Raw genomic sequence first — 24933 nt, forward strand, 5'->3', positions numbered from 1 at the left:
TTGTTAGCAGAATTCTGCTCAAGATCAAGGTAACTTTATGTTTGTCTTTTCCTAACAGAATGGGATAAATGTAGGTATGGGTGTAGCTCTATTTTCTTCCTCTCCTACTTCCTATCATGAACTCTGATGTGGTATTGGGGTATCAGCAAACGTCTTACAAGAAATTCAAGATGAGAGAAAAAGCTAAAGAATGAAAATCAGCACACTGAAGAGGACATAAAGGTAGGATGGCAACACTGATGTGCTGAATTCACACAGGTGAACTGCAACCTCCAGATATCCCCATAAGTAAGGGGAAAAACTAATCTGACTAACCTACTATTATCAGGTATTTTATTAGTTGCAGCTGAATTCATGCTTAGCCAAGATTACGCCTCCAGGAATTCTTTCTAAATTTTCTACAAGTGAAACAGTGAAGGGTGGTTAGGGTTTTGAGTTCAGCAGATGGAGGTTCGAATCTGGGCTCTGCTACAAAACACAAGACAGTTAGCCTGACCTGTCTGATCTTCATTTGCCCACCCCTCATAAATTGTAATGACAATGCTTACCAAAGAGGTTTACTATAAGAAGCAAACAAGATGTTACATGTAAGGTACTTAGAGGATGCCTAGTACTCAGTGCACACCAAAACATTTCAACCGTCATTGTGAGACAGCCCAGGTATAAAATCCAACAGCACCCTGTGCACTCAGGGATTGCCGTATTTTTCGTACTATGAGACGCACCCCCCCCCATTTGGGAGGAATAATGTTAGTGCTGCTGTTGAGTTCTGTTTACATTTACATTGGTGAAATACTATGTTATTTATGTTACTAAATATTTTACCACATATTTTGCTTCAAAATTTTTTTTCCTATTTTCCTCCTCTAAAACCTAGTTGCATCTTATGGTCTGAAAAATACGTGTTTTACCTAATGCTCGGATGTATAATTATCTCATACCAACCCAATTCCTTCCACAGACTGTGGGCCACACCAAAGGCAAGAAAAGGAGCACACCACTACCCAGTGCCTACACGGAGCCTGTGGGACACAGGCTTTCCTCCAGTACTTGCTGGATGGGTGGATGAATGAACCAAAGACTAATTTGAGTGTGGAAGTTTATCATTTGGTTAGCTCCTAGTACAAATAAAATTCATATGGACGGTATAAAAAACTACATACACTGAGGACCAAAGGACTGCAGATGTGCTGATAACACATTAATTGTATTTATCAAGAAGCCAATCAAACTTTTGAAGCAGTGTTCTGCTTTCACAAATACGTAATTTGCCCTTCCCTCACTGCCCTGAGGGGGCGCTTCCTCTCCGCTGGAAACCCAAGGCAGCTGGGACGCAAGGACCCGAGATGTGAAGAGTGCTCGCAACGCCACCAAGCCGAAATCTGGGCACAGGAGCTCTGCCTTCTCTTCTCTGCCCCTTTCAATGGGCGCTCTAGAACGGCTCTCCCTCTGAATGTATTTACTCGTGATGAAGTTATAAAATTAACAACCCCCATTGTTCTGGGGGAGGTTAATGTGGGGAGTGAGAGGTTCTCTGGCAAGTGAGCAGTCTCCAAATACCAGAATTCTCCCAAATACCTTTTCTAAGTAGTATTTTTTTGTCTACGGTCAAACCCATACAAAATAATACTGTATAGGGATGCTATTTAAATTTGGCCACTAAAATATGTTACCTAATCACAGTGACCATGGAAAACAGTGTTTGCTATGTTATTAAGGTTTCCACACATACTGGGAGCCCCTTCTTCTAGAGGGAGGAATACTCCTTCACTGTAAGAAAGGTGAGCTGCTCTGATAAAACTTTAACAGATGCTGAAATTTATATATTATACTACAGCCTTCTAAGCCTACACTAATTATTAATTATCCACCTAAGTGTACACTACTTTACACATCCTGCCCCTTAACTAGAGCACTCAGAAAAGCCATTGTACTTTGCCTAACGGACCATGTCCTGAACAGCTAAATGGCCTAGCAAATGCAAAGATTTCCCCATATGTACACTTGTCAGTGTTAATGCAAACCAACGACATTTCCACAACCACCTTCTACCTTGAGGAACATGGGTAACTAAGGAGGGCATCTAGGTATGGACTATATCAGCAAGTTAGAGCTAATTTATAAAGCTGATTTGGTGTTTGCAAGAAACATTACTGTTTAGCTACAACTGTAAGAATACTGAGTTCTCGTTCTTATTCTGCTCTGTGAATATTTTAAAGAAGTCACATAGAGGCTTCTTTTTATGCTAGAGCAGGTGTGAACTCAATTCCACCCTTAAAATTGTATCAGCTCAGCTGAGAGAACAGCGGTAAATTTTTATTTCAGAACTAAATATAACTCATGAGGGTAGAGGGCAAAATCTCACTATTAAAATGCCTTTAAAAGAAGGTGAGCAAGACTGCTTTCTTCTGCTTTATTTTCAACTTGGTGTTCAAACTATATACGTAGAACTTTTCAATGAACGGCAAATACAAGAGTATTCAGCTTTGGAACTGTTTTATTTTTGAAGTAACAAAAAAGTTCAGATAGCACTTCCCCCCAACCCCCAGGCCCCATCTCCATGAATCAGGTCAGTATCAAAAAATAAAAAAAACTGGGGTTAAACTGAAAAATGGCTTGTCCAAGATCACCGAAAGACTGCTTAGCGCCCTACTGTTCAGTAGGGCTGCATCTTCCCATAGGTAGTTACTGTGACGCCTACTGGAAGTTGTCCAGAGCTATTTAAGTGGTCTGCCAAAATATTTCTGGTATTCATGCTCACCACATCTCAATTTCCAAATAATATCTGTGAGTTCATTGATAAATAAGGAAAAGGAAACTCTTCAATAAAAAAAGAAACCGAACACATGCAATATAAAGTATGAATTTGATCCTGTCAGGAAACCAGTGTTTAAGGCTTCCAAAAACAAGGATATCAGGTTCACTTGCAATTACTCAGAAAGTTCTGAAGGAGACAGAGTCACCAATAAATTTTCCTCCACGATCTGGTACTGCCCAATTAAGTACAATCAGTTATACATAAAGAGTTTATGCTTGCCCCCAAAGCATTCAGATTTGCTTACTGAACTGTTAAGAGTACAGCGCGGTCTGAATAGCCAAGGTGAGAAAAAGGCGGGAGCAATTAGCAACCCAGTGACTTCAGACTCAGACAGCATGCCAGCACTGATAACACGGTGCTGGAAGAAGGCACTCCGTGGTCCAAATGTTGGGAAATTAGCTTTATCTGTGTCTCTTTCTCTCTCGTCCTTCTCTTCTTTTGTCTTTCCCTCCTCCACCAAATGTTATCAGGTATTATACACGGTCTATTTTCATGCAGCTTTAATACGGCCCATGAGGGGGTGGCTTTTAATTAATTACTTCCACGTTTTGCAAAACTTCACTACATGGTTCTCAAGTTTGCATTAACGCTTTTGGCCAAGCTGCTCAGACGCGATCAACAGAAAAAATAGTCTACGTAAAATTAAAGTAAGTAGAATAATAATCCGCAGTAACTGAATTTAAGTGCTTTCATTTAAACCTAGAGCAAGTACCCAGAGGAGAAGTTCCCTCGGAGCACTAACGACAGCCAAAGGTCAAGTCAACGCCCAGCTGAAAACAAGCCTCGCTCGGCCCACCATCCTCCACTTCCCCCACACTGGGCTTTAGTGGGATCTTCAACCTACAGGAGAGCTTTAAATGTTTTATTTTGAACATAGACAAAATAACCAGCTATACTTTACACCAATCTGAAGTTAAGCTTCCTTACAGTTTTTCCCGTTCAGAAACGTGTGTCAAGGAACTGAGGAGCAATAATGAACAATCACTAAGAAGATGAAAACCAGCTGGGCTCTTTTAAGCATTTAGGGTCAAGTTTAATTGAATCCCAATCTATGTTCCATACATTTTGCAACTGTTGGTCAACAGGCCAGACATTCTGCAGAATAAAATAAAATGAGTTCCAATGAATGCCTCTTTCTACTCCAGAATACTACACAGCTACTTAGGCAAGACTCAGAAACCCTTGGGAGTGAAGGGAATTGAAAAATAACCACACAAGGAGACAACACTCTATGCCAACCTTCTCCGGAGAAGAAGGGACTGAGAAATGGGAGGAAACGCTCTCCAGCGTGTTCTCGAGAACATGGAAGTCACGGGCAACAGCGTCTCCTTGACGAAAGGCATCCTACCTGCGGGTCGCTCCATCACTCAGAAGACCCACAATGCAGGCAGACAAATCTCAGCCCGCCACTGCTGGAATACCACACCGAGGCGGTTCCACCCAAGCGAAACAATGAAACTTGAGAACGTCTAAGTTGGAGAAACGGCTGGAAGAAAATATTTCACAGAGGTCGGTGTATATCTGAATTCAACGTAGTTATCGCACAAGAGGTCCTTATTTTATAGGATTACTGTCTGGGCTGAAAAAGAAATCTCTTCATTTTGGTCTTGATGTTTAGAGAACTGAATATTCCGCACTACCTCCACCTGTTCCCGCCTTCTGTTCCCATCTCATTAGAAAGTAAGGTGTTTTAAAACTACTCACCCAAGACCCAAAGAATATAGACTTTTTTATTAATTACAGATGAAAGAGACGGAGTACCAATGTGCAGCTCTGCAAGTCCGTAAGAGAACAGTCGCAGGGCAGAGCAGGCAACGCGACATACCCTGCTTTATTTATGACACTGCTCACAGTGACTGTGGAGGCAGGCGTGGCAGACATCACTGTCCTCACCTTACACCCGTGAAAGTCGGGGTTCATGAGAAATTTATCCCAAGTCCCAGCCACCAGGAGGTGAAAAAGCCAAGTCTAGGACCACAGTGACCACTAGCCTAGTCCTTTGTTCCATGACGCCTCTCAACACTTGTATATAGTGCTGGCGATGGAGTTCCCTTGAGCCTTTGGTCCTCACGCATGTTTAATTTGTGCAAAGAAAGAGGGATTATTGGCACTGAAGGCCAACACAGCACAACAAGAGGCAGACACACTGGTGCATGGACTTGACTTTCTCAGACCCTGTACCTGCGCTGATGTCTCTCCTGGAGCTGAGGGGCAATGAGAGCCTTGAGAAATGCATTTTGTAACCCTCTGCCCAAGGCTCCAGTCAAGAATTCTGTTCACTGATTAACGCTACCACAGGCACATTTTGAGTGTCGAGCTTATACAACATTCAAAGGAACCACTGCTCCAACGAAGAACTTAGAGAAGAACTTTACTACTAACTAAAACAGCTCTGTGCGTTTCACATGCAGCTTACCTTTACCGACAGGTGGCCCCGCCCCCGCCTATGTTCTCGCTGGCCTGCTTCCGGCCATGGTTGTGCTCAGCAGAGGTGGGGAACTCAAGGCCAAAAGTCGGATCCAGCTCCCACCACAGCTTCGCGCAGTCTTGGCAGGCTGACTAAAATTAAATGTCATTTTTTGGCTGCACTTAATCCTCCACATTAAAGAACAACAAATTACGTGCATATTAAAATAAAATAGAGGGATTTTCGCCCCAGGCAGTGGGCATTCTTGTCTAGAGCTTCATTGCAATATGGCAGGTTGTTGGAACTAAGTTCCCAGGAGAATGCTTGGCAATGATGCAAGGGAACAATTGCTATCTGTCACTTGTAGTGGCCCGTCCTGAGACCTTGCTGCTCCAGTCCTGCTCTGAATGGCTGCAGTAGGAGATGGTGGGCGGGGGGCCACCGGTCTGAGGCTATGCCAATGACCACCAAAGGGACTAGGGAAAAGGCTGGTGGCTGGAGCTGTGGGCCTGCTGCCCAGGGTACTCTGCATAGCATGGCAGGAATTCAAGCCCAAGACATACAAGTGAAGGTTCTAGGGGATTCGGAAGTGAGGAGGCTGACTGGGGCAGGCTGCTGCCTGGCGCAAAGGATGAGGACAAAGAAGGCACAGGCCTGGAAGACGAAGTGAGAACAGCTCGCCTCGGGCGCCTTCTGCCTGTGCGTGCCTCTCGCGCCTGTGCGTGCCTCTCGCGCCTGTACTTTCTCTTTCTTCCTAATTTCAGTACCTTTTTGTCCTCTCTATTTACTGTGTCTTTCTCTTTAATTTGCTGGCCAGATTTTAGAGTTGACGTCCATTTTTATATTTTGCCTATGACATGAAAGTTTGAGCCCTGTTACTAATTTTCCAAATAGTTCAGTTGAAAATCATACACTTTCCTCTTAAGAGAAATGAAATAAGCTCTGAAAGTTGCTAAGTCCGATAAGCACGCTCAACTTCTTTCTTGCCCCTTGCCATTGAGTAGCCCAGAGAAGCTACCGTGTGCCTTCCCACCCCTGCCCAAACCCTGCCCCTGGAGAGGGCCCTGGGAGGTGGGCAGGGCGACCACACGCTGAACCCACCCTTCTCCGCTTCCTTCTGCCTCGGGCAGTCATCGAGAGACAATGAGGAGGACAAAAGAATCACAGAGATCCCGGCCTGGACGTCCCTGGGCTGCACACCCATCCCAGAGGAGGCCCGCTGCCCGTCTCTGGTGTGGGAAAAATTATTCTTAAGCCACCACCTGTCACACTCGCCATCACTCCCCAGCAAAAGCATCCCTATGTGATAGAAACTGCTTCTTACTTTCACTTGACTCTAAAATGGTTTGTTTTCTCTTAGGGTCAGTAAATGTCTATGTGAGAAATCTTTCTCCGGTATTTAGAAGATCTACACTTTTCTGTTAGCTGTAGTTTCAAGTAACTTTTTTCTGGTATCAGTTCTTCTAAATTATATAAAACCTGGCTGACTCCATCGAGTCTGACTATAAAAACTATTCACCACAGCGCTCATTCCGCCACACCCTAGAGCAGACGGCCGAGTGGAAACTCAGCAAGGCCAGGAAAAGAGGACCAGAAATGTTTATTGACTGGACAAGAGGAAGTAAGTTATCTTACCTGAATACTGGAAACACAACTCTTTTCGGGAGCCTTTCAAAAAATACTGACTTTAGTTATTTTCTTTTATAAGTAAAATAACCTGTGGTGTGGTTTACTGGAAACTGAAATCTACCATACTGCCACATGGTCCGTTTCCTGCCGGCAGAAACGCTCTGTGCAGTCAAGGACACGATACCACTGAATTCGGTTCTGCGTGCCTGGCCGGCTCCGGGTGAGAGTTCTCTTCCGGGTACAGTCACATGTAGGCCTCACTTTCACGTATGGGCTTTTCATTCGGGGTTTAAACCACACACACACACACACACACGATTCCCCGACTTCTTCATGAACGAAGCCATTCAACAGCCATTTACTGAGGCCCTACCACTCTGTGCCAAACATCGGTCCATGCACTGCACCTTTCTCTTAGCGATGTAACCTAACAGGTCATTATTTCGTCCTCAACCAATTCAATCCCTTAACTACAGATTTGGAATGAGTTAAGGTAGAAAAGAAACATCCACTGGAATCAGCTTTAAAGATTACATTTGGAAAACACACCACTAGCAAAATTACTTGAAGGTGTCACGAAATGGAGATGAACGGGTTAGAAAGAATGATCAAACATCTCTAAACATAAAATACAGTATAAAGACAAAATGGCACACCTAAAAGATCAAGGAACCATCACATAAGACAATTATCCCAGGAATCATCTCAAGGTCTGTTCCCCCGTCGACTTAAAGGTGTGAGAAGCAGCTGACCTGGGCCCACGGGCAATTGGAGCAAAACAGAGAGTAGAAAAGTCGGGTCTGAATCCCAGACTTAGTTCAAAATCAGGATTAATGAAACCACTCAGGATGACACTTAAAATAGTCTAATCTGTGAATACTCTGGGGGGACATTTTAAATGTAACATATTACAATAACAAAACTCCCAAACAACAAAAAAAATTAACAACAAATAAGACCACTATTAAACATTTCTTCTCTCGGAAATTGCTTGTTACCACTTTATCAGTCCCACAGATTAACAGATGATATCAAGATAACCTCCAGCTAAAAAGTGACATTAAAAAAAGAAAGCGAGGGTGCACAGACGTCCCTAACCAGTGAACTCCCAGCGGCCTGGTTCACCCTGTAACTTCAGATACTCGGAAAGCGAACGGAAGTGTCTAGACAGCCACACTCCCAACTCCGTTTTCCTGATGCTCAAAATATTATTTATTTGATCTCTGGCACTTCTGAACATCAAGTAATTGTTAATATTGCACGGGTTTTCTTTCTTTAAATTAGTTTCAATATTTACATTTCTTCGTGGAAGAAAAAAAACTATCTCACCAAGGAATGAAGTTAAATCTTACCCATGCTTTCAACAAACTATGTGTCTGTGCGGCCATTCTTTGCCTTTGTAGGTTAAAGTTTTCAAAGCAGTTTTCCTAGTAAGAGCCTCTTCACTGGGTATTTCCAGTCTTAAAATGAAAAGAAACACTCCCTGCATTCGAATCTACTCACATTTGCCGTTTTACAAGAAGACCGTGCCACTCGCCTCTGCCACTGGGATTTGAAAAAGCCCACAACACTTCACCTTTACGCTGGGCTAAACTCAGGGTAGCCATAAACACTTTGAAGTAATACAAACCTAAATATTCCTGCTAGGCAAACGGAGCAGTGGAACTGAATCGTAATGAGCTAGCAGCTGTCACAATATGACCACAGTAACCAAATCAAAATATCAACCGCTAACCCAGATGAGATTCAAAGGTCATTCTATAAGCCAGCAGCTTTCTTCAGTTATGCCTGACACCTCGATCTATTCCTGCAGTAAAACGTTCCACTGAGGTAATTTAGAAACCAGTGACTGTACAGTGGGAAATTATTTAGTGCACTGGTTAGAGTTCCATTAATGGGACTGGAACCAAAACCACAATAAGGAAACCGAACCATTCACAAAGGGACACGTGAACACAGCAGCTGATGCTGAACTAAGCTGCAGTCAACCATACAGAGGTATCACTTTCACATCCTGCAGTTACCAGAAGCGTATCTATAATCTTATTGGCAACTTGCTCACTCAAACAATCTGGTTTTAAATTAAGGCTCTAGAACAATAGAAGGAAAATGCATCCTTAGATCCTTCCTTGGATCAAAAAGTTTTAGCTGGATAATATATTGTATCCCATTGTAAAAATATTGGGGCAATTCCCTACAGAGTTTAATGCTTGGCAAAAAACCAGAAAGTAAAGTTTTAAAAATCCATACTCTCTGCATATAGTTCTTGCCAGGAATTTCTAACTATCCCATAGCATACATACAGTCCTCTGAAAAACAAGACTGAGACCCTTGGCCTCTCCATCCTATCAGCATATCCTGAAAGCCACCCACTGGCTACACCTGTATAGGTTTAATCAAACCATTCAAAACGCCAGCAAACAAGTTTCCAGCAGACCAAGTGTACAGTCTTATCATTAATAATCACAGGTAGTCACAAGGAAGGAGTGATCTGCTTGTTCTCTCTTCGTACACAGGACACAGAAATTCACACAAAAAAGCAAACTGACCCAGTGAAAGCAATGAGTGAGGACTCGGGAAATGTGCGGTAAAAGAACGTATTGATCGGTCGGTGCAGGAAGCCAGCTATGTGACTTGGTGTTTCAATCTCTGCACTCCTCCACACTCCCCCACACCAAAGGAGAAACAAAAAGCCACACACACATATTTTTTTTAAATAAATTTAGGGCCTTGCTGTTTCGTCTAGTTTAATTATGCTCTTCTTTAGAGAAGGTACGCAACATCAACTTCCGACACGCCGCACAACAACTCAAACTACAGAGAGGAATGGAAGGCGTAGTGCAACCGTGCAAACCAAGAACTGTCATTCATCTTTCCAGCATAATAAGCGTGCGTGCACACACACTTGCACAAGTGCTCTTGTGTTCATTTGTTTATTTGTAGTTTAGGGATTCATGAACTATCAAATAGGGTACTATATTCAGATATGAAAGCTTATTTCTAAAAGAGTAAATTAATGGAGTCCCTCTTTTAATCTTATAAATTATCACCTGTTTTTCATAAACGAGATGCACAAATTGAATTTTATTATTTGGGTGCTGAACAAGTATTATATTACACAAACTACCATTTATGCAAACCGTTCATGTGAAATAACAAAGTTCAGAATTGTCATAAAGGATTTCATTTGCATAAAAGTGTTTATGAGCAAATAGTAGCAATTCTTGCATCCTTTCTCCCAAAGAGTGGACTGCCATAAAGAGCACAACATATAACATTAATTCACCCCCCAAAGGAGAGAGTGGTTCATTACTTTTTTCTTTCTTGTAATAAACTGAATACCACTAAGTAAACAGTTTACATAAAAAAAATCAGGTCATCTGCAGTTAATAACTCTTTCCAGTAAAATTACTGTCACTTGTTTCTGTAGCAGACACCTAATTCAGTTACTGACTTGACTGATTTGACAATAGAAAATCTGGTCCAGTAAGGAGGCTGATTTATTTCTGGTGCTATAGAGCTTCTACCCTAACGTGACATCATAGCAGGATTAAGTCTGTGATGTGGAGAGAAATCCCTCGTAATTAATGAAAAGGAAAGATTCTGAGAATGGATATTGGAGTACTGTCAAAAACTTACATTAAGGTCTGATACCTTTTAGTAGAATGAGAGCTTCCACAAAGATCACAACACACAGAACATGGATTTGTACACAAAGAACAGTTTGGAATACACCATATATTCTATGAGCTCAAATTGTTCTCTATGCCAATAGGTCCCATTTTGTGTCTTTGTCTCCCTCTGGAAACTGGTTGCCTTTAATTTCTTGAAAATGCCCTATCTTCTCTTTGTAAAGATGCAGCATAACACCAGGCATCGCTCATCTCAGAAGTGGCTTCATTTGAAATAAACAGCAGCTTGAGCAAAATCAATGAGAATCTTTGTTCCGGAATCTAGCCCTGAGATAGTCAAGCAAATCAAGAAGGCGTTTGGGATGTGAGAAATTATAAGGGTGGGAAGAGTTGTTAATGCAGCATCATAGTCAGTTCTCTAAAAATATTTCCTAAAAATTCTTCTCTGAACTAAAAACGCAAGGTATTTCATAGTGGTTTAAATGCCCTTTTCCTCCCTTTTCCCCTCTGTGCACACTGCACCATGCCCTCTCGCTCTGAGGGCGACTGCTCTGACCCCAGTCTGACACCGCGCGGTTCAAGTCAGATAAACCATTTAGCCCAGGCACAATTCTTTTCTGTGCAAAAAGCTGCTTGAGGTGGAAAATGTAGCAGTTTGTAAACAATACAGAGCCATGTTTCAGACCAGACAGCTTATCTAACAGAGAAGCCCTTTCATGGGGAGCAGTGGGTGGGAGCCCCCGACACAGCAGCATTTCCTACCACAATGCAGGAGACTGTCCTGGCCTCCATATTTAAGAGTTTAATGGGAAGGAGGGCAGCCGGGTAAAAGAACACAGCTGACACTGACTTTCAGCCTGAACAACAAGTCTCTCTACGCTGGCCTTAGGCTCTCGTCCACTTATATTTTAAATATGATTTGGACTGAAAAGTGAATCTGGTTGGTAAAATAGTTGCCCACAAGGACACAGGAACAACAGTTATTGGCTATTTTTGTGTCACTTGATGTAGTCTGTAAGAAATTTATCAAGTTATTCTTCGGGGAAACTTTTTTACATGAACTTCTAAATAGGAGGAGTCATTTATTTATTCTATTTGACTTTAGCTTGTCAGAGGATAGTTTTAGAATCTGCTAAGGGAGTTCTTTCATACACTCTTTAGGTGCTACCGCTCAAGATTTTCTATTTTAAATTAATTTTTTCTACTTTATAAATTTGGGTAGGGATGAAGAGAGAAGCAATGGCATCAGAATTTACTATTGCCGTTAAAATGATCACTATTGTCATTGAACCAGCTGAAGTTGTTCTTTAAATTTTAAGTTGAGAAATATATCCAGCCATCTGCACACAGCCTGAAAACAGAAAACGCACTGCACCTTTCTATTGACAACTGATTAAAAAGCAAGAACAACAACGACAAAAACCTAGGGCTCTTGGTTTAGCTACGAAGTTAAAACAACCGATACATGAAATTTAACTTTTTAAAGTTAAAAAAAGCAAAAATGAAAGAACAACCTAGAATCAAAGACAATTTTGTGGTTCTCAAAGTTGGGGTGACACAAGGGGCACAACGTATGACATTAGCCATTAAAAATAAATTGCTAGTATTTCTCTGCGTTATCTATTTACGTTAAGTATCTAAAATTCCTCCGAAGGATTCAATGGTGATTTTTTGGGGGGAAGGGGAAGACAGAAATTCAAATTCTAACCACCTTAAATGACAAATATAGTTTCAAGGCTTAAAAATCACGACATTCTTTAAAAGCATTTGCCATTATGGTTTCAGAATGATACAATTGTGGCTGTGTGTTTTCCTTGGAGTATTGTACAACAGCTTGCACCAAGAAATTTAACTTCATTTATTGATGGATTCTCAAGAGAATATGGCCAAGTTGAGAGAGTCACTAATACTGTTAAAAACTCACATTTACTAGAGCAAAGATCATTTTTTCAATCAAACGTAAAGTAACCAGCTAGTGAGACCTCTTAAGCCATTATGAATGATCTTTTCCTTGTGTAGGTTACCGCAGTTAAATGAACACCCTACAGTGCGGTCAAAGCAGAAAGCTATGCTAAGGCCACAAGTACGAAGGGCGTGCTGGACACTCAGACTCTCTCAGACCACACACAGCTCACGCCCAGCAGAGTGGGACGAGGACCGCCGAGACCACCAGCACTGAGGTCCACCCTTGGTAAATACACAACCAGACTTTACAGTCAGTTTGAAGGCACTACTCTGACTTCAGCACAATAAACCTATTAAGCACACTATACCTACTATTAAGGTGGTTTTCATTAACCCCTGTTAATGAAAATTCACAGCTAATGCAAACTGTACCTCATCGCCAACTGGCAAGCCAAATGATATTTTTATTTTAAACATTCACCACTTTGGTTCCATCAACCTTTACTTAGAAAACGACTATTGCAACATTAAAATTGTGATAAATGCTTTACGTCTAAAAAAGACAAAATTTCCATGTAGATTCAGTGAAACTCTGTAATTCCCATGGTCATGAAACTTAGTTCTGTATGCTGTATTACCCTGCACGGACTATCAATATTTTCCTACAATTTAAAGTTACCGTAGAGAACTGACTAAACACCCGAGTTCCTAAAAACAGAACATCTGCCTGGCCTCATGTTCTGTACAGGTAAAACATATGCATTCAAAAAATCATATTAATTTAAAATTCGTCTTACTTTGTATTCTGGAATTGACAAAAGGTGGAGAGAGATTGTCATGTGACCCAAGGTCCCTGCTGGTCATGTGGTCATAGGGAGTCCCATCTCCATAGTTCTGTAAAGAAAACAACAGCATAAGTTTCCATTGTACATGGAAAAAACCAGCACACAAATACACCCCCAATGCTGAGACCTCTCTGATCCAAAAAAAAACACAAAAAACTGGAGTCCACCATTCTACCCCAGGAACTTCATCTTCACGAGCCAGTAGTTAAGAGAGGGCTCTAGAGTTTGCAGAGTTCAAATTTGCCTCATAATTGCTGTGATGTCTAGGAAATAATAATAATAATAGAACCAACTCACATGAAGTTTGTTGATGTGATTAAATTAAATAATACATGTAAAACACCTGACATATAACATATATTGTAAATATTAAAAGCTATTACTTTGATAAGCCCACATTATTTTTTTAACGGCCCATAGCCTGTAATGAATAGCTTTTGGAAGAGCAAGGCAGAGCCTTTACAAAACATTTGGTTTTTATGACATTGAAATTTCAATATTTTGTTATAGTTGTTATTGTAGTTGTAAGAGAATTGGATCACTCCATAAGTAATTAACACATAGATGTTAAAATTATTATTATAATAGTACTATGAATTAGTATTACAACTTTAGCATAAAATAGTACTTCTGGATTTGGACAAAGTGTGCCACAAAAATTGGTTTTACAGCAGACTTTAATTTCATTGTTATTGTAACTCATTGTTTTAATGGGAATTGAAAATTAAAATAATGTTTTGAAACTGCTCAGCCACCTACTTTTCATGGAGGAATCGATGTCATGTAAGAAAGAATATCATGTGTATTACACAGTTCAGATTTCAATCTACTAAGGTGCACTGAGTAAGCGAAAAGGAGGAAACTTCAAGAAGCTGTTCTGCTCAGCTGGGTGCGCTGCCCGTAAAGCCCAGGTCAAACTTACTCGGAGGTGTCAGTCGGCATGGGAGCCGCAGGGCAGAATCTGCCACATACAGAAAGACGGATGCTGGACGAAAAACGAAAATGCACGGCAGCTCACTGGAGAATGAACGGAACCCTTAAAGATCCAAACCAGCCTGTTCTCAATTGCCTTTCCTCATTTATAAAAATTAGTCTGAATGGTGCTGTAATGTAACGCTGTCAACGTGTCCATGTATACGAAGACGTTACATCACTAGCGTGGGTTTTACACTCACTCATTCTATACCGAGCATTGCACAATACTAATTGTTATTAAGTGACCCCTTCTAAATAATATTCTAAACGCTTAATATACATTATCTAATTTAAACTTCAGCAGAGTACTGCAAGGTAGCTGATAACATCACCATTTTCAAATGAGAGAAGAGAGACTTAGGTTGTACGGGCACAAGCCAGCTAGAGCAATCTGTCTCATGCAAGCTCCCTGGATTTAGAAAATATGAATTGTAAAATACCGATTCAGGGTATTCACCAACGTATTCCATGAAAAAAGTGGCAAAGCAGCTAATAAGCAAAACATAGAAGTCAGAATGATCCTAAATGGGTCTTGTTCTCAGAAATATAATTAAAAGCACTACATGTATTAAAATGAGAAATCATAAGAAATTAAGTCTGAATGAACTAAACAATAGAGAAGCACTGTCATCTCCTACACTTGCTGTCAAGGGGGATGGATTTATTTCTGCAAGTGCAGACTGTAACACGAGGAGGAGGAAAGATTTCCTCAGCCCATCCATATAATGCATTAGAATGTCAAACTCGACAGCTGGTGCAAGGGCTCAACAAAGTTACTGTTAAGCTTAGAGATCCTGCTGTACCCTGAAGACTAGCATGGGAACCACAGGGCCAAAGGACAGGTAGAGATGAATAACTACGGCTTACTGGAATGTCCTCATTTTGACGGCTCAATCACCTACCTTCCTTGACTCTTATGACGAAACAGAGACCTTCCTCCCCCACCCCCGACCCAAATTTATGTGAATACTTTGGGTAAATGTTACCCTCCCTCCAGAACGTCTCATCTATACAGCTGGTTGGGGGAGGGGCAGATGTTTGTTCAGCTATGGGCTCTAAGTCTATTTTTAATTTGGGGCATTATATGTATATTACAAAAGCTGACATGGATTTTAGGGAGCCTAGAAATGATTCGGCTGAAGAAAGGTTGTAACTCAAATTGTATCTATTTAAAGTTGGAAGGAATATAAAAGATCCTTTGGTTCTACTTCCTCGCTTTATAAATTAGGGAAATGAAGATCAAAGAGGTGAAATGACATGCCCAAAGTCACGTACATACGAAAACACAGACTGCCTTTCCCACCCCATTCCATGATCTTCCTGTTATATCCAAACTAACAACCAAATATGAGTAGCAAAAATATGAGACCAAATAAATGAATAAATCCCACTGATGACCAAAGCCACTACTGGTGAGATAATAGCATGTTTACAAAGTGAAAACAACACAGATTTATTATGCAGATTATACTGATAGTCTAGACCTTCATACTATGTCTTCAGAATTATTTAGTAGTCTATTTGCACCAATATATTACAGAGATAGGATCTTTTTCCAAAGTTGTGCCATCTACAGAAAAATAACTTTCTATAATACTAGATCAATAACTGGCAAAGTAAGGCCAAATATTTAACGAAGGATTTTTCTTCTGGTTAGCAGAAGTAGAACAGGTGTCAAACTCAGTAACAGCATCCCATAAGAGAATGAAAAAAAAAATCCAAACACAAGCTGATCCTCATTAAACTTAGTGAGCATATATGTCTGTGCAGTTGCGTTTGTGCTCAAGAGAAACTCACCTTCGGTTTGTCAATTTACATATGTGGGATGTCTGGATGTGGCAGAAAAGATTAGATATACTTACCCTGGATGGGCTTGGATGTCCTCCATTCCCCCAGGACCCTGAGCTACTTCTGTCTTCTACATCTGGGGACAAGAGAAAAGTTCTTCAGGCTTTCTTGTAATAATTCTTTCTTTTTGTATATGCACTTTTAAATTAATGTTTCAAATTAATCTCCTGTTGCCTTTAATTAAGAACCAGGCACGGGGCTACCACGATGATAGTGGCTTCTGACCCATCCACTTAAATTAACTCATTTAAATTCACAGCAAAAATGAACTGGACCCTCAGGAACCAGAGGTATGAACATCGAAATTACTGCCACCTTTCACAACATTTCCCAGCCTCAACTTTCACTGACATGAAACTGCACTTAATGTTTAATTTAAATCTTTTGGACAAAATGTAAAAATACAGTAACACAACCTTAATACAAAAAAAAAAGTTAAATTCAGGTAACTATTCAGACTAACATCAGCAGCATTCATGCCATAATGCTCCTGAATTCTCTTTGTTCTCCAGCCAAGTCTTGTCACACCAGAAAACAGACAGGCAAAATACACGACAAAAAAGAATTCGGTCACCTGTTTCTACCAGTACACTAGATGGAAGCTAGGGTTTTGTTTTTTTTTTAAGCTAAGGCAACACTGTCTCTGTCTTTTAAAAATCTTTTTTTTTAGTAGATATGGCTACTTGGCCTACAACCCTTAATCTGGGCACTGAGACGTGGACATTAAAGCTGTGGAAGTTTCATTTGGATGAAGGATGATGAAGAGATCCAGGTGAACTATGGGAAAGTTGGAATTCTTCTAAAATCTGTGGCAGCAAAGTTCTGATGCTGACCAGACTGCTAAACTCTCAGCCAGTGCATCACACGGCAAATACTCGGGATGGAGAGTTTAACAGCTACATTATCCTATTAATTGCTTAAAACATAAAAGTGTTTTAAAATTTTAAAGATCAGTCACTCTATATTTAGAAACGGCTTTGAGATTTTTGATGAAAGGCCCTTTGTAAGTATAAAAAGTTTCACTGTTCTATTATTTTGATCACGGTTGATAACAGATGGCCGTCACAAACTTCCTCTGACAGAATTGAAGGAGGAGGTGTGAAACTTTGGTTCAGCAGACATAATCCCATTTATTGTGTTTCCTAACATTTCAGTGATACTGTTTATTCTCTTAATGCACTACTGTCATTCCTTTTATTACTGCTATTTTATTACCAGCAGAAGTAATCATAGTATAATTAATTGACTTATTTTTTTTTTGATACAGTGGAGTACACAGCATTTTAGAATATCTTAAGAGATGGAAAAACAACTATTGGGACTAAACTTGAATTCTTTCTTTTTTAAACAAATTCTGGTTTTTTGTTTCGCTTTTTTGCTTCAGAAGATAATGCAACTGCAAACAGATGTCCTCCGAGGACAGCTAAAATCAGGGACCGTGAGTTTTAAGGAATGTCAAGAGAGCTCTGGAGGGTACCTTCAATCTGGAGAGAAGACGCAGTGCTTTCCCCAAACCTGTCTAACAGGCCGACCTCCTGGCCTAGCCCGCGCGCGCTGCACTGAAGTACACGCGGAGGTGACTTAGAGCCCTCTGCGTTCTCACATGAGTAAGTTTTGTAGCTTGCATGCTCTTCCTCATCTTTAACCAAAAATCACATATTTCCAACAAAAACAAACAAAACCTGTGTAAGCGACAAAATTCCCTCAAATGCTGCAGCTTTTCGGAAGTCTAGCACATCTTTGATTCCGTTTAACCTGCAACAGCCAGCTTGGGTTAACTGGAGAAATTTCTTCTCTTAAATTTGGCCAAAAATAATGCAGGAAAAGAGCTGAATCCCTATCTCTACCTTAAGATGTCATATTGTTTGGGCACAGTTTATCTTTTTCAGTTTTCAAAAAGTAGGCAGAGACAAAGAGGAAATAAGACCACAGTAATGCCAGGTCGGTGGTCCTCCACCAGTGGCAATTTTGGCCCCCAGCAGACATTTGGCAATATCTGGGGACATTGAGTTGTCACAACTTCGGGAGGGGGAGGAGAGATGTACTGGCATCCTACACATACACAGAAGTCCCCCACAATAAAAAATGTTCTGGCCCCGACTGTCAACTGTGCTGGGATCGAGAAGCCCTGTGCTAGAAGCAAAATCATATTATGGCGCAAAAACAAAAAACTAAGTTGGAAAACAAATATATTAGAATTTTATTTTAATTTAGCACAAACTCTTACTAAATACAGAGTGACATGCATTTTTAACCCCAACTTGAACTGGACAGTTTCAAGAGACCTTCATATACATGTTCTGTGCACTAAATAAAGGAAAAATGATGGTCAGCCATGCAGCCTGCTAATTAACAGGCAGATAAAACACATCAGAACTTGAGTATTCCCAACTGGGCAATTTCAAAAGCGAGCAATCCACTAATTAAAAATGCTGGAAGTTTAGTTTTTTTCAAAACAGGTTAAATACTGGCTAGGTTCCTTCGCAAATAGATTCTCAACCAATCAAATCTAACTGCTGTTTTGACATCCCTTCCCATTTCCACCTTTCTGATTTCCTGACTCACGCTGGGCACCTTCCTCCCCTTTACTGCTCTCTTTTTAGCAGGTTTTTCCATCTCTTGGCCCCCTGCTAGATCTAGAAGATAAGGGCAAATCTCCCGCTCTCCAAAACCTAATAGAACAATCATATGATTTCTGGTTATATTTTATCTTTGAAAATGGATCTGTGTTACTGGTGCTCATTCATCCATAGCAAGAACACACAGGGCTGGAGCACGGATATTTGTAACTCGTAATGAATGTAAACACGCCACGTTTATGTTTTTTGTTCCTTTCTTCCCTCCCACTGTGCTTCATCAGACCTGCCAGTAAATTAGCGTGCATTTCCTCAACGGCTATTCCAGCAAGTCTCAAAGTGCATCTGAGGACCACCCTGCATCCGAATCATGTGAAATGTTCATCAAAAACCTGCATCTTAGGGTCCATGGCAGACCCAGTGAGTCCAGATCTCTGGGGACAGAGCCAGGAAAAAAATAACAACTGTGTTTTTAACAAGGTCCCCAAGTAATTTTCATGCACACAGGAGTCTGAAATCCACCAGCCTACTCTAATGCAACAGGAGACACAGATGCACGCCTGACACCAACAGTTGCATGCCTCACTCCCCTCCTTAAATCCCTGCCTAGGTCGCTGACTTCAGCAGCACTCAGGACACTCTCCCAGCACATCTGCATCCCAGTGGTTCTTGCCCAGACTCACTTTTTATGTCAACCCTGCACATGGCCCACACTCGGCCCATGGCCTACACTTGGCCATGCCTTGTATATCTGAACATTGCACACACACTTATACCTCCCTGTTTTTCTACATCTATTCCCTTTGTTTAAACTGTTCTTCATCTCTCAAAAAATAACAGCAGTTAATATTTAGTAAGCTTAAAATACGTGTCAGACACTGTGCTAATCAGCGCGTCAATGTACTAATAGTATCCCTATTTTACATATGAGAAAACTGAGGCTTCAATGGGACAGAGAACTTCCCCAAGGTGACAATAAATGGCACAGCTGGCCAACACAGGTGCTGCCATGCTAAAAGCCAGTGAGTACTCTTCTCCACCATGAAAACACCCCTCTAGTAAGAACTTCGGACCTCTCCATGACCAGCTCGAATGGATGTCACCTCCAGCCACTTCTCCCCAGGCAGAGCAAATGTGTGTATTTGACAGTGTATGTCCATTCTTGTGTCCACAAAAGATGACAGAATTATGTACAACACCGACTACATGAAAGTAAATACCTGAAGAAACCCAGAGACTGGGAAATAAAAGGAGGAGAACAGCAAAGCCGGAGGTGTGATGAGCTTACCAAAATGCACAATGCGACAGACGATGGGGGGGTTAAAACCCGAGACGCTCCAGAGGGGGCAGAGCGAACAGGGGAACGAAGTCCCCACCGAGCACGGACAAAAACACACCGATTGCTCAGGGAATCCACGGAGGCCACAAATGAAAAACTGCCTGGGACAGAAGCCATCTGAAGACTTAGCTCTCACCTCTCCCTTGCTCTGCTGCCACCTCTCTCCAAGACGAAAACAAATAACAGAGAAACAATAACTTAGGCGGCAGAAGAGAAAGGGAAAAGGCAAGTGGAGGATAGAAACTATTCTTCCACAAGACTGAAATGGACTGGATCGTTCAAGATTTTTCACGTGTACTTTACCTTGAACTCGGGGAGACACACACGGTCACTCCCACAGGCGGACAGGTGCTCTGGGAGGGAGCCTGACAACCCACAGGTGTCCTGAAACCCCTCTAACACGCGGACATTTGGGTGAGGTTAAGAGAGGACGAGGACCAAACACTCCACTGAGAGAAAACATACAGACATGACTTTCAATTTCTATGATTTCCCATCTACGTTCATTAAAGTTATGGTTGGATTCCTCAAATCTCCCTAAGACCGACACTCTCAGCTAGAGCAAACAAATAGCAGAAAACACAGCACTGGGAGCTGACACGGGAACCTGGATTGCAGTAGCGACTTTGTATTGACCAGCTCCAGGGCCTTGAGCTGGTCTCTGAACCCATTTTTCGTAAAATAAGGGGGTTTCATTTCCATGCTTGGAAATAGCACAGGCTGGTATATTTGGAAAACTCTCCCACAAAAGAAAACAAAAATGATGGATAAAAAAAATTAATCTGCTTTAAAATACCAATCAGCTGACTAAGAGAGAAAGGAATTATTAAGCCAAAATCAAAGTGAATGCTGGGACCCAGGGAGGAAGAGGACACATTTTGCCCTGAGGACACCTGCCAAGCTTAAAAATTTAATGGCCTCTTGGGTCTAAGAGAAGTGAAGTGAAATCCTAGGGCCCACCCAAAACAGGCATTTAACAGGAGATAAGGGAATAATAGGATTTCCAACCTCAAAGAGTTATTATTAAAGTAAATGAGCTCATTAGTACTTGTTAAACACTTAGGGAAATACCTGGCCCATAGTAAATACTCAGTAACCAATATCTGCGGTGAGAGCCTAGTTTACTAATACTGCCCCAAACCTAAGATAATGAAACTCCAAACTGTGATCCAGTCAAAGAAATCTGCTTTCCAGTCAAGGAAGTTCTGCTTAACAGGTTAGAGACTTTCAAATATTCTGCTGGATTTTAGAAATAGCCAATACACTCAGAGTAAACAAATTGGACATCCGTGAACCTCGACGGCACAATCACAGTGAGAATGCAACCACCATCAGATTTGTTTTGTGGCTTAATTTACCTTTAGAATATCTTCTCTACATCTTACCATTTTAACATATTTCTGTGTGTTGCATAAATGATATGCTGCCAAAAGTTATGTATGCTGACCAACAGCCCAGGCTAAGAACATAGGCCAAATATTATGTAAGTTTGAACCTGATCTGAAATAAGTGTGAGAGTTACCTAACTCTGTTGATTCAGGATCATTAGAATTGTGTATTGGTTCTTTCCAAACTTCGCACCCAGATCATGCCAAACACCCAAGACCCTAGAGGTTCATGAAGTCAGAAAACAACCAAAGTGGGGTTTTTTTTTTTGCATTGTTCTAGGAGTCTACAGATTCCTACTTTTGTAGAAATATATCGATTTCCCGATGAAAGCTTCCGCACACTCAGAATGCACTGGGGGACTGAGGCTCAGTTTTTCCTGGAAAGATAACCACTCTGAAACATGTTGAAGTCTCCACGCTCCTAAATCCTTTTCTCTGAAACAACAGACACTATTAAATATCCTCCACATCATCATGGAGACTCACAGACTGCGTACATCTGTGGCTCCTACTAATTTCCTAGTCCAGGAAGAACCCTTGGCTGAGCCCTCCACACAAACTGAGATGGCATATGCTCTCCGTCAGTGCCAGATGAATTTAGAGTTCAAAATATTTCATCAGCAAAGAGCGTGTTAAGGATGTGCACATTTTCATTAGCAGCCAGTATAATAAGAGCTTTAAGTAGAGGAATCTGAAGTCAAAATTTGATTGCGAAGGCGGAGGAAGAAGAGCTGACGAGCTTCAAGTATTGAGAGCCAGCGTCCACACTATCACGGTCACTTCTTTCTGTTTCTGTGACAGACGAGACACACTTCTCAATGACTCATCTGAGCAGTGAGCGACAAGGAACTTCCAGCCCTTCCCAAATGGACCGAACAAAAGATGAGGGCTACGGTGATGAGTCCCACACATCCGACCCTCCAAATATAAATAACAGAGACCTGGGCTTCCCATCTTCATCACCGCTGTCAATGCTGGCATGCTCAGTGCTGGTCAGTTTCCTTATCAAATAAACCTGAAAACTCAAAGGTCAAGCACAAGATGGTTTTATAGTTTATATACGGATATATAAATTGTATGAAGAAGGGTAAATGTGAATATACTGGGCAGAAAAGTACAGTGGGAAAATTTGTTCAGAGAGGAATGATTATAGTATTTTAACCTTTATTAATCTCCAACTTACATCTCTGTTAATGTATCCTTTAGAACACTGCTTAAAACAATATTATCTTCCTTAAGTTAAAAAAACTAGCTTTCAAGAATGCACACTAAACAATCTCAGATATTCAAAATATAACGTTAATTGCTTTTTTCAGTGCTATAAAACAGGGAAAGCATTTTCATATAATATGAAATCCAGATAATATGAAAGTAAATAAATACAATACATAATGAGTTTGCCAGAAATATGCCAGTTGTGCTCCTTATTCTGTAACTCAGGAATCTTCTTGAAACTCAAGGTGATTAAAGAGTTATATTATGAAACTGAGGCAAAAGTAACCTTGAAGTCTTTATATCCATCCACATAATTTGGAAGTATCAATACCAATCTAACTTGAATAAGATTCTAACATGAAACACGGAGACACGGGTGTTATCTGGCACCCCCCCATTTCAGATGTGTCAAACCGACCGGTTGGGTCCTTCCTATAAAGGGAAGTCAGCCCTTCCAGGGCCTCATCTTTCCTGGCAGGAGCCCAGAGAGAAGAGCCATGAACAACTGAGGCAAGAGTACAACAGTGTGAGGTGTACGTGCCTCCGTTGACTTTCTAAAAGGTGGCCAGTCTAAAAGCACTCAGTAATAATGTTTGGGGATGAGGGGACTTAAGCAAAATCAGTTGAGAATAACAATCGAAAGTAAGCTGCCATACCTGAAGACTTTAAAACATACCATCTAACTCCAAAATTACATAGGTAAGCTTCAAAGTACCTAAATTAAAAGTGAATAGAGCCCTGGCTGGTGTGGCTTAGTGGACTGAGTGAACCGAAAGGTCTCTGGGTGGATGGATTCCCAGTCAGGGCCCGTGCCTGGGTTGAGGGCCAGATCCCCAGGAGGGGACGTGCGGTCCATGTGTCTCTTGTACATTGATGTTTTGCTCCTTCTCTTTCTCCCTCCCTTCCCCTCTCTAAAAAATAAAAATAAATAAATGTATTTTTTAAAAGTGAATGGAATGTTGGGAAATTTTACATTAGGTACTTAGTAACTCTTGAAGATGTAGTTACCAATAGGCATCACAAAATGTGAGAAACAAAAGGTAGATACTTTAGGAAATAAAATGTTCACAAAGAAATAAATTTTAAAATATGCTTCATTTTCCAATAGAAGAGAATATATAACTCTGATAACTCTGTACATGCAATTATGTGTTTTTTCAAATGACAAATTAATTTTATGGTGCAAAATTCATAATACTATGATGAATTAAGGTATACAAATTGATATTTAAAATTCCTATTTGATAAATAATTTATTACATTTATTCCAGTGGAGAGGGAAAAGGAGCCCAGATGAAACATAGAACAGTTTTATCTTCTCTCCTCTCCCCCTCCATCCCCGTCCTCCCCAGGGTACCGTTCGTGCGGCTCTGGGAAAGGACTGCGAGCTTAATTGAAATATTCGTGGGCTATAATTGCTCTGCATAACCACAATGGTCCACTTCTCCCAAACGGCATCCGTTCCTCTTATTTCTTCTTTAGCTTCTCTTTCCTTTTGTACTTTAACTAAGTCTACATCTATTCTCATCTCATCTCATCCCCTATTCCAGATACTTGACTAATACTGGTGAAGCCAGTTTTAAATATTCGGAAATCTTTCCTAAAATCCAGTTTTCTAGTACAACAATAATCGCGCCCGTAAACTGATTTTCACTTTATTCTTCCAACATCCCAGTCTCCCACCTGTGTTGGACACCGAAGCCTCTGCCCTGGCAATGACAAGCAATCAATCTTACATGCTATCTTCAGGGGTCATGTCTTAGTTTTAGGCCAATTTTCTTTGTATTTAGGCTCAAACGTGCAAACCACACTATATTACTCTGCAAAACATCAATGAGAAGGCTTAATTAAGTAACACTGACAGATAAATCCATTTCTTTTGCAGTAATCAAATCAAAGCAGGTTGACATAACACAGAAACTTAATACAATTATTCCCTTGTAATTGGAAAAAGGCCCTTTACTTCTCATTAAAGCAATCTTCTGGGTATTGGCATAATAAGAAGGCTCAGAGCCTTAATACTGCCCTATAAAAGTCTCAAGATACAGACCCCTTAAGCAAACAAGCCAGATTATCTAATTCCTTGATCACAGCAGAGCATGTAGTCCCCACTGTTTTAAACTACTAATTCTTTCTCTATGCTGCAATTAAAAAGAGGTAAATCAGTATCAAACACATAAAATGAAAATCTGTAAAAATGCATAAACTGTTTACAGTTTTCTAGAACCATCTCCACATGTATTTGAAGGGGAGCAGTCCATTAAAAATGAATTTGAAATAATACAGAAATGAGAAATTGTAATAGCTTGGATCAGGACAGGGAGCATCTCCCTATTTTTACTTAATGGGCTCAACA

General features: G+C 40.8%; 1 protein-coding gene across 15 annotated transcripts in view; it reads right to left on the reverse strand.

The window, feature by feature from the left end:
* TCF4 (transcription factor 4) overlaps window positions 1-24933 on the reverse strand; it is a 336776-nt gene that overhangs the window by 208762 nt on the left and 103081 nt on the right. For all 15 annotated transcript variants that reach the window (XM_045850363.1, XM_045850355.1, XM_045850356.1 and 12 more), the window contains 2 exons: window positions 16074-16135; window positions 13189-13285 (listed from right to left, as the gene is read on the reverse strand). In XM_045850363.1, the coding sequence (XP_045706319.1) occupies window positions 13189-13285; window positions 16074-16135 (159 nt within the window). The remainder of the gene's footprint in view (window positions 1-13188; window positions 13286-16073; window positions 16136-24933) is intronic.

Source organism: Phyllostomus hastatus, unplaced genomic scaffold, assembly GCF_019186645.2.
Source record: "Phyllostomus hastatus isolate PE091 unplaced genomic scaffold, TTU_PhHast_1.1 phas_contig_80, whole genome shotgun sequence".
NCBI classification, from domain to species: Eukaryota; Metazoa; Chordata; class Mammalia; order Chiroptera; family Phyllostomidae; genus Phyllostomus; species Phyllostomus hastatus.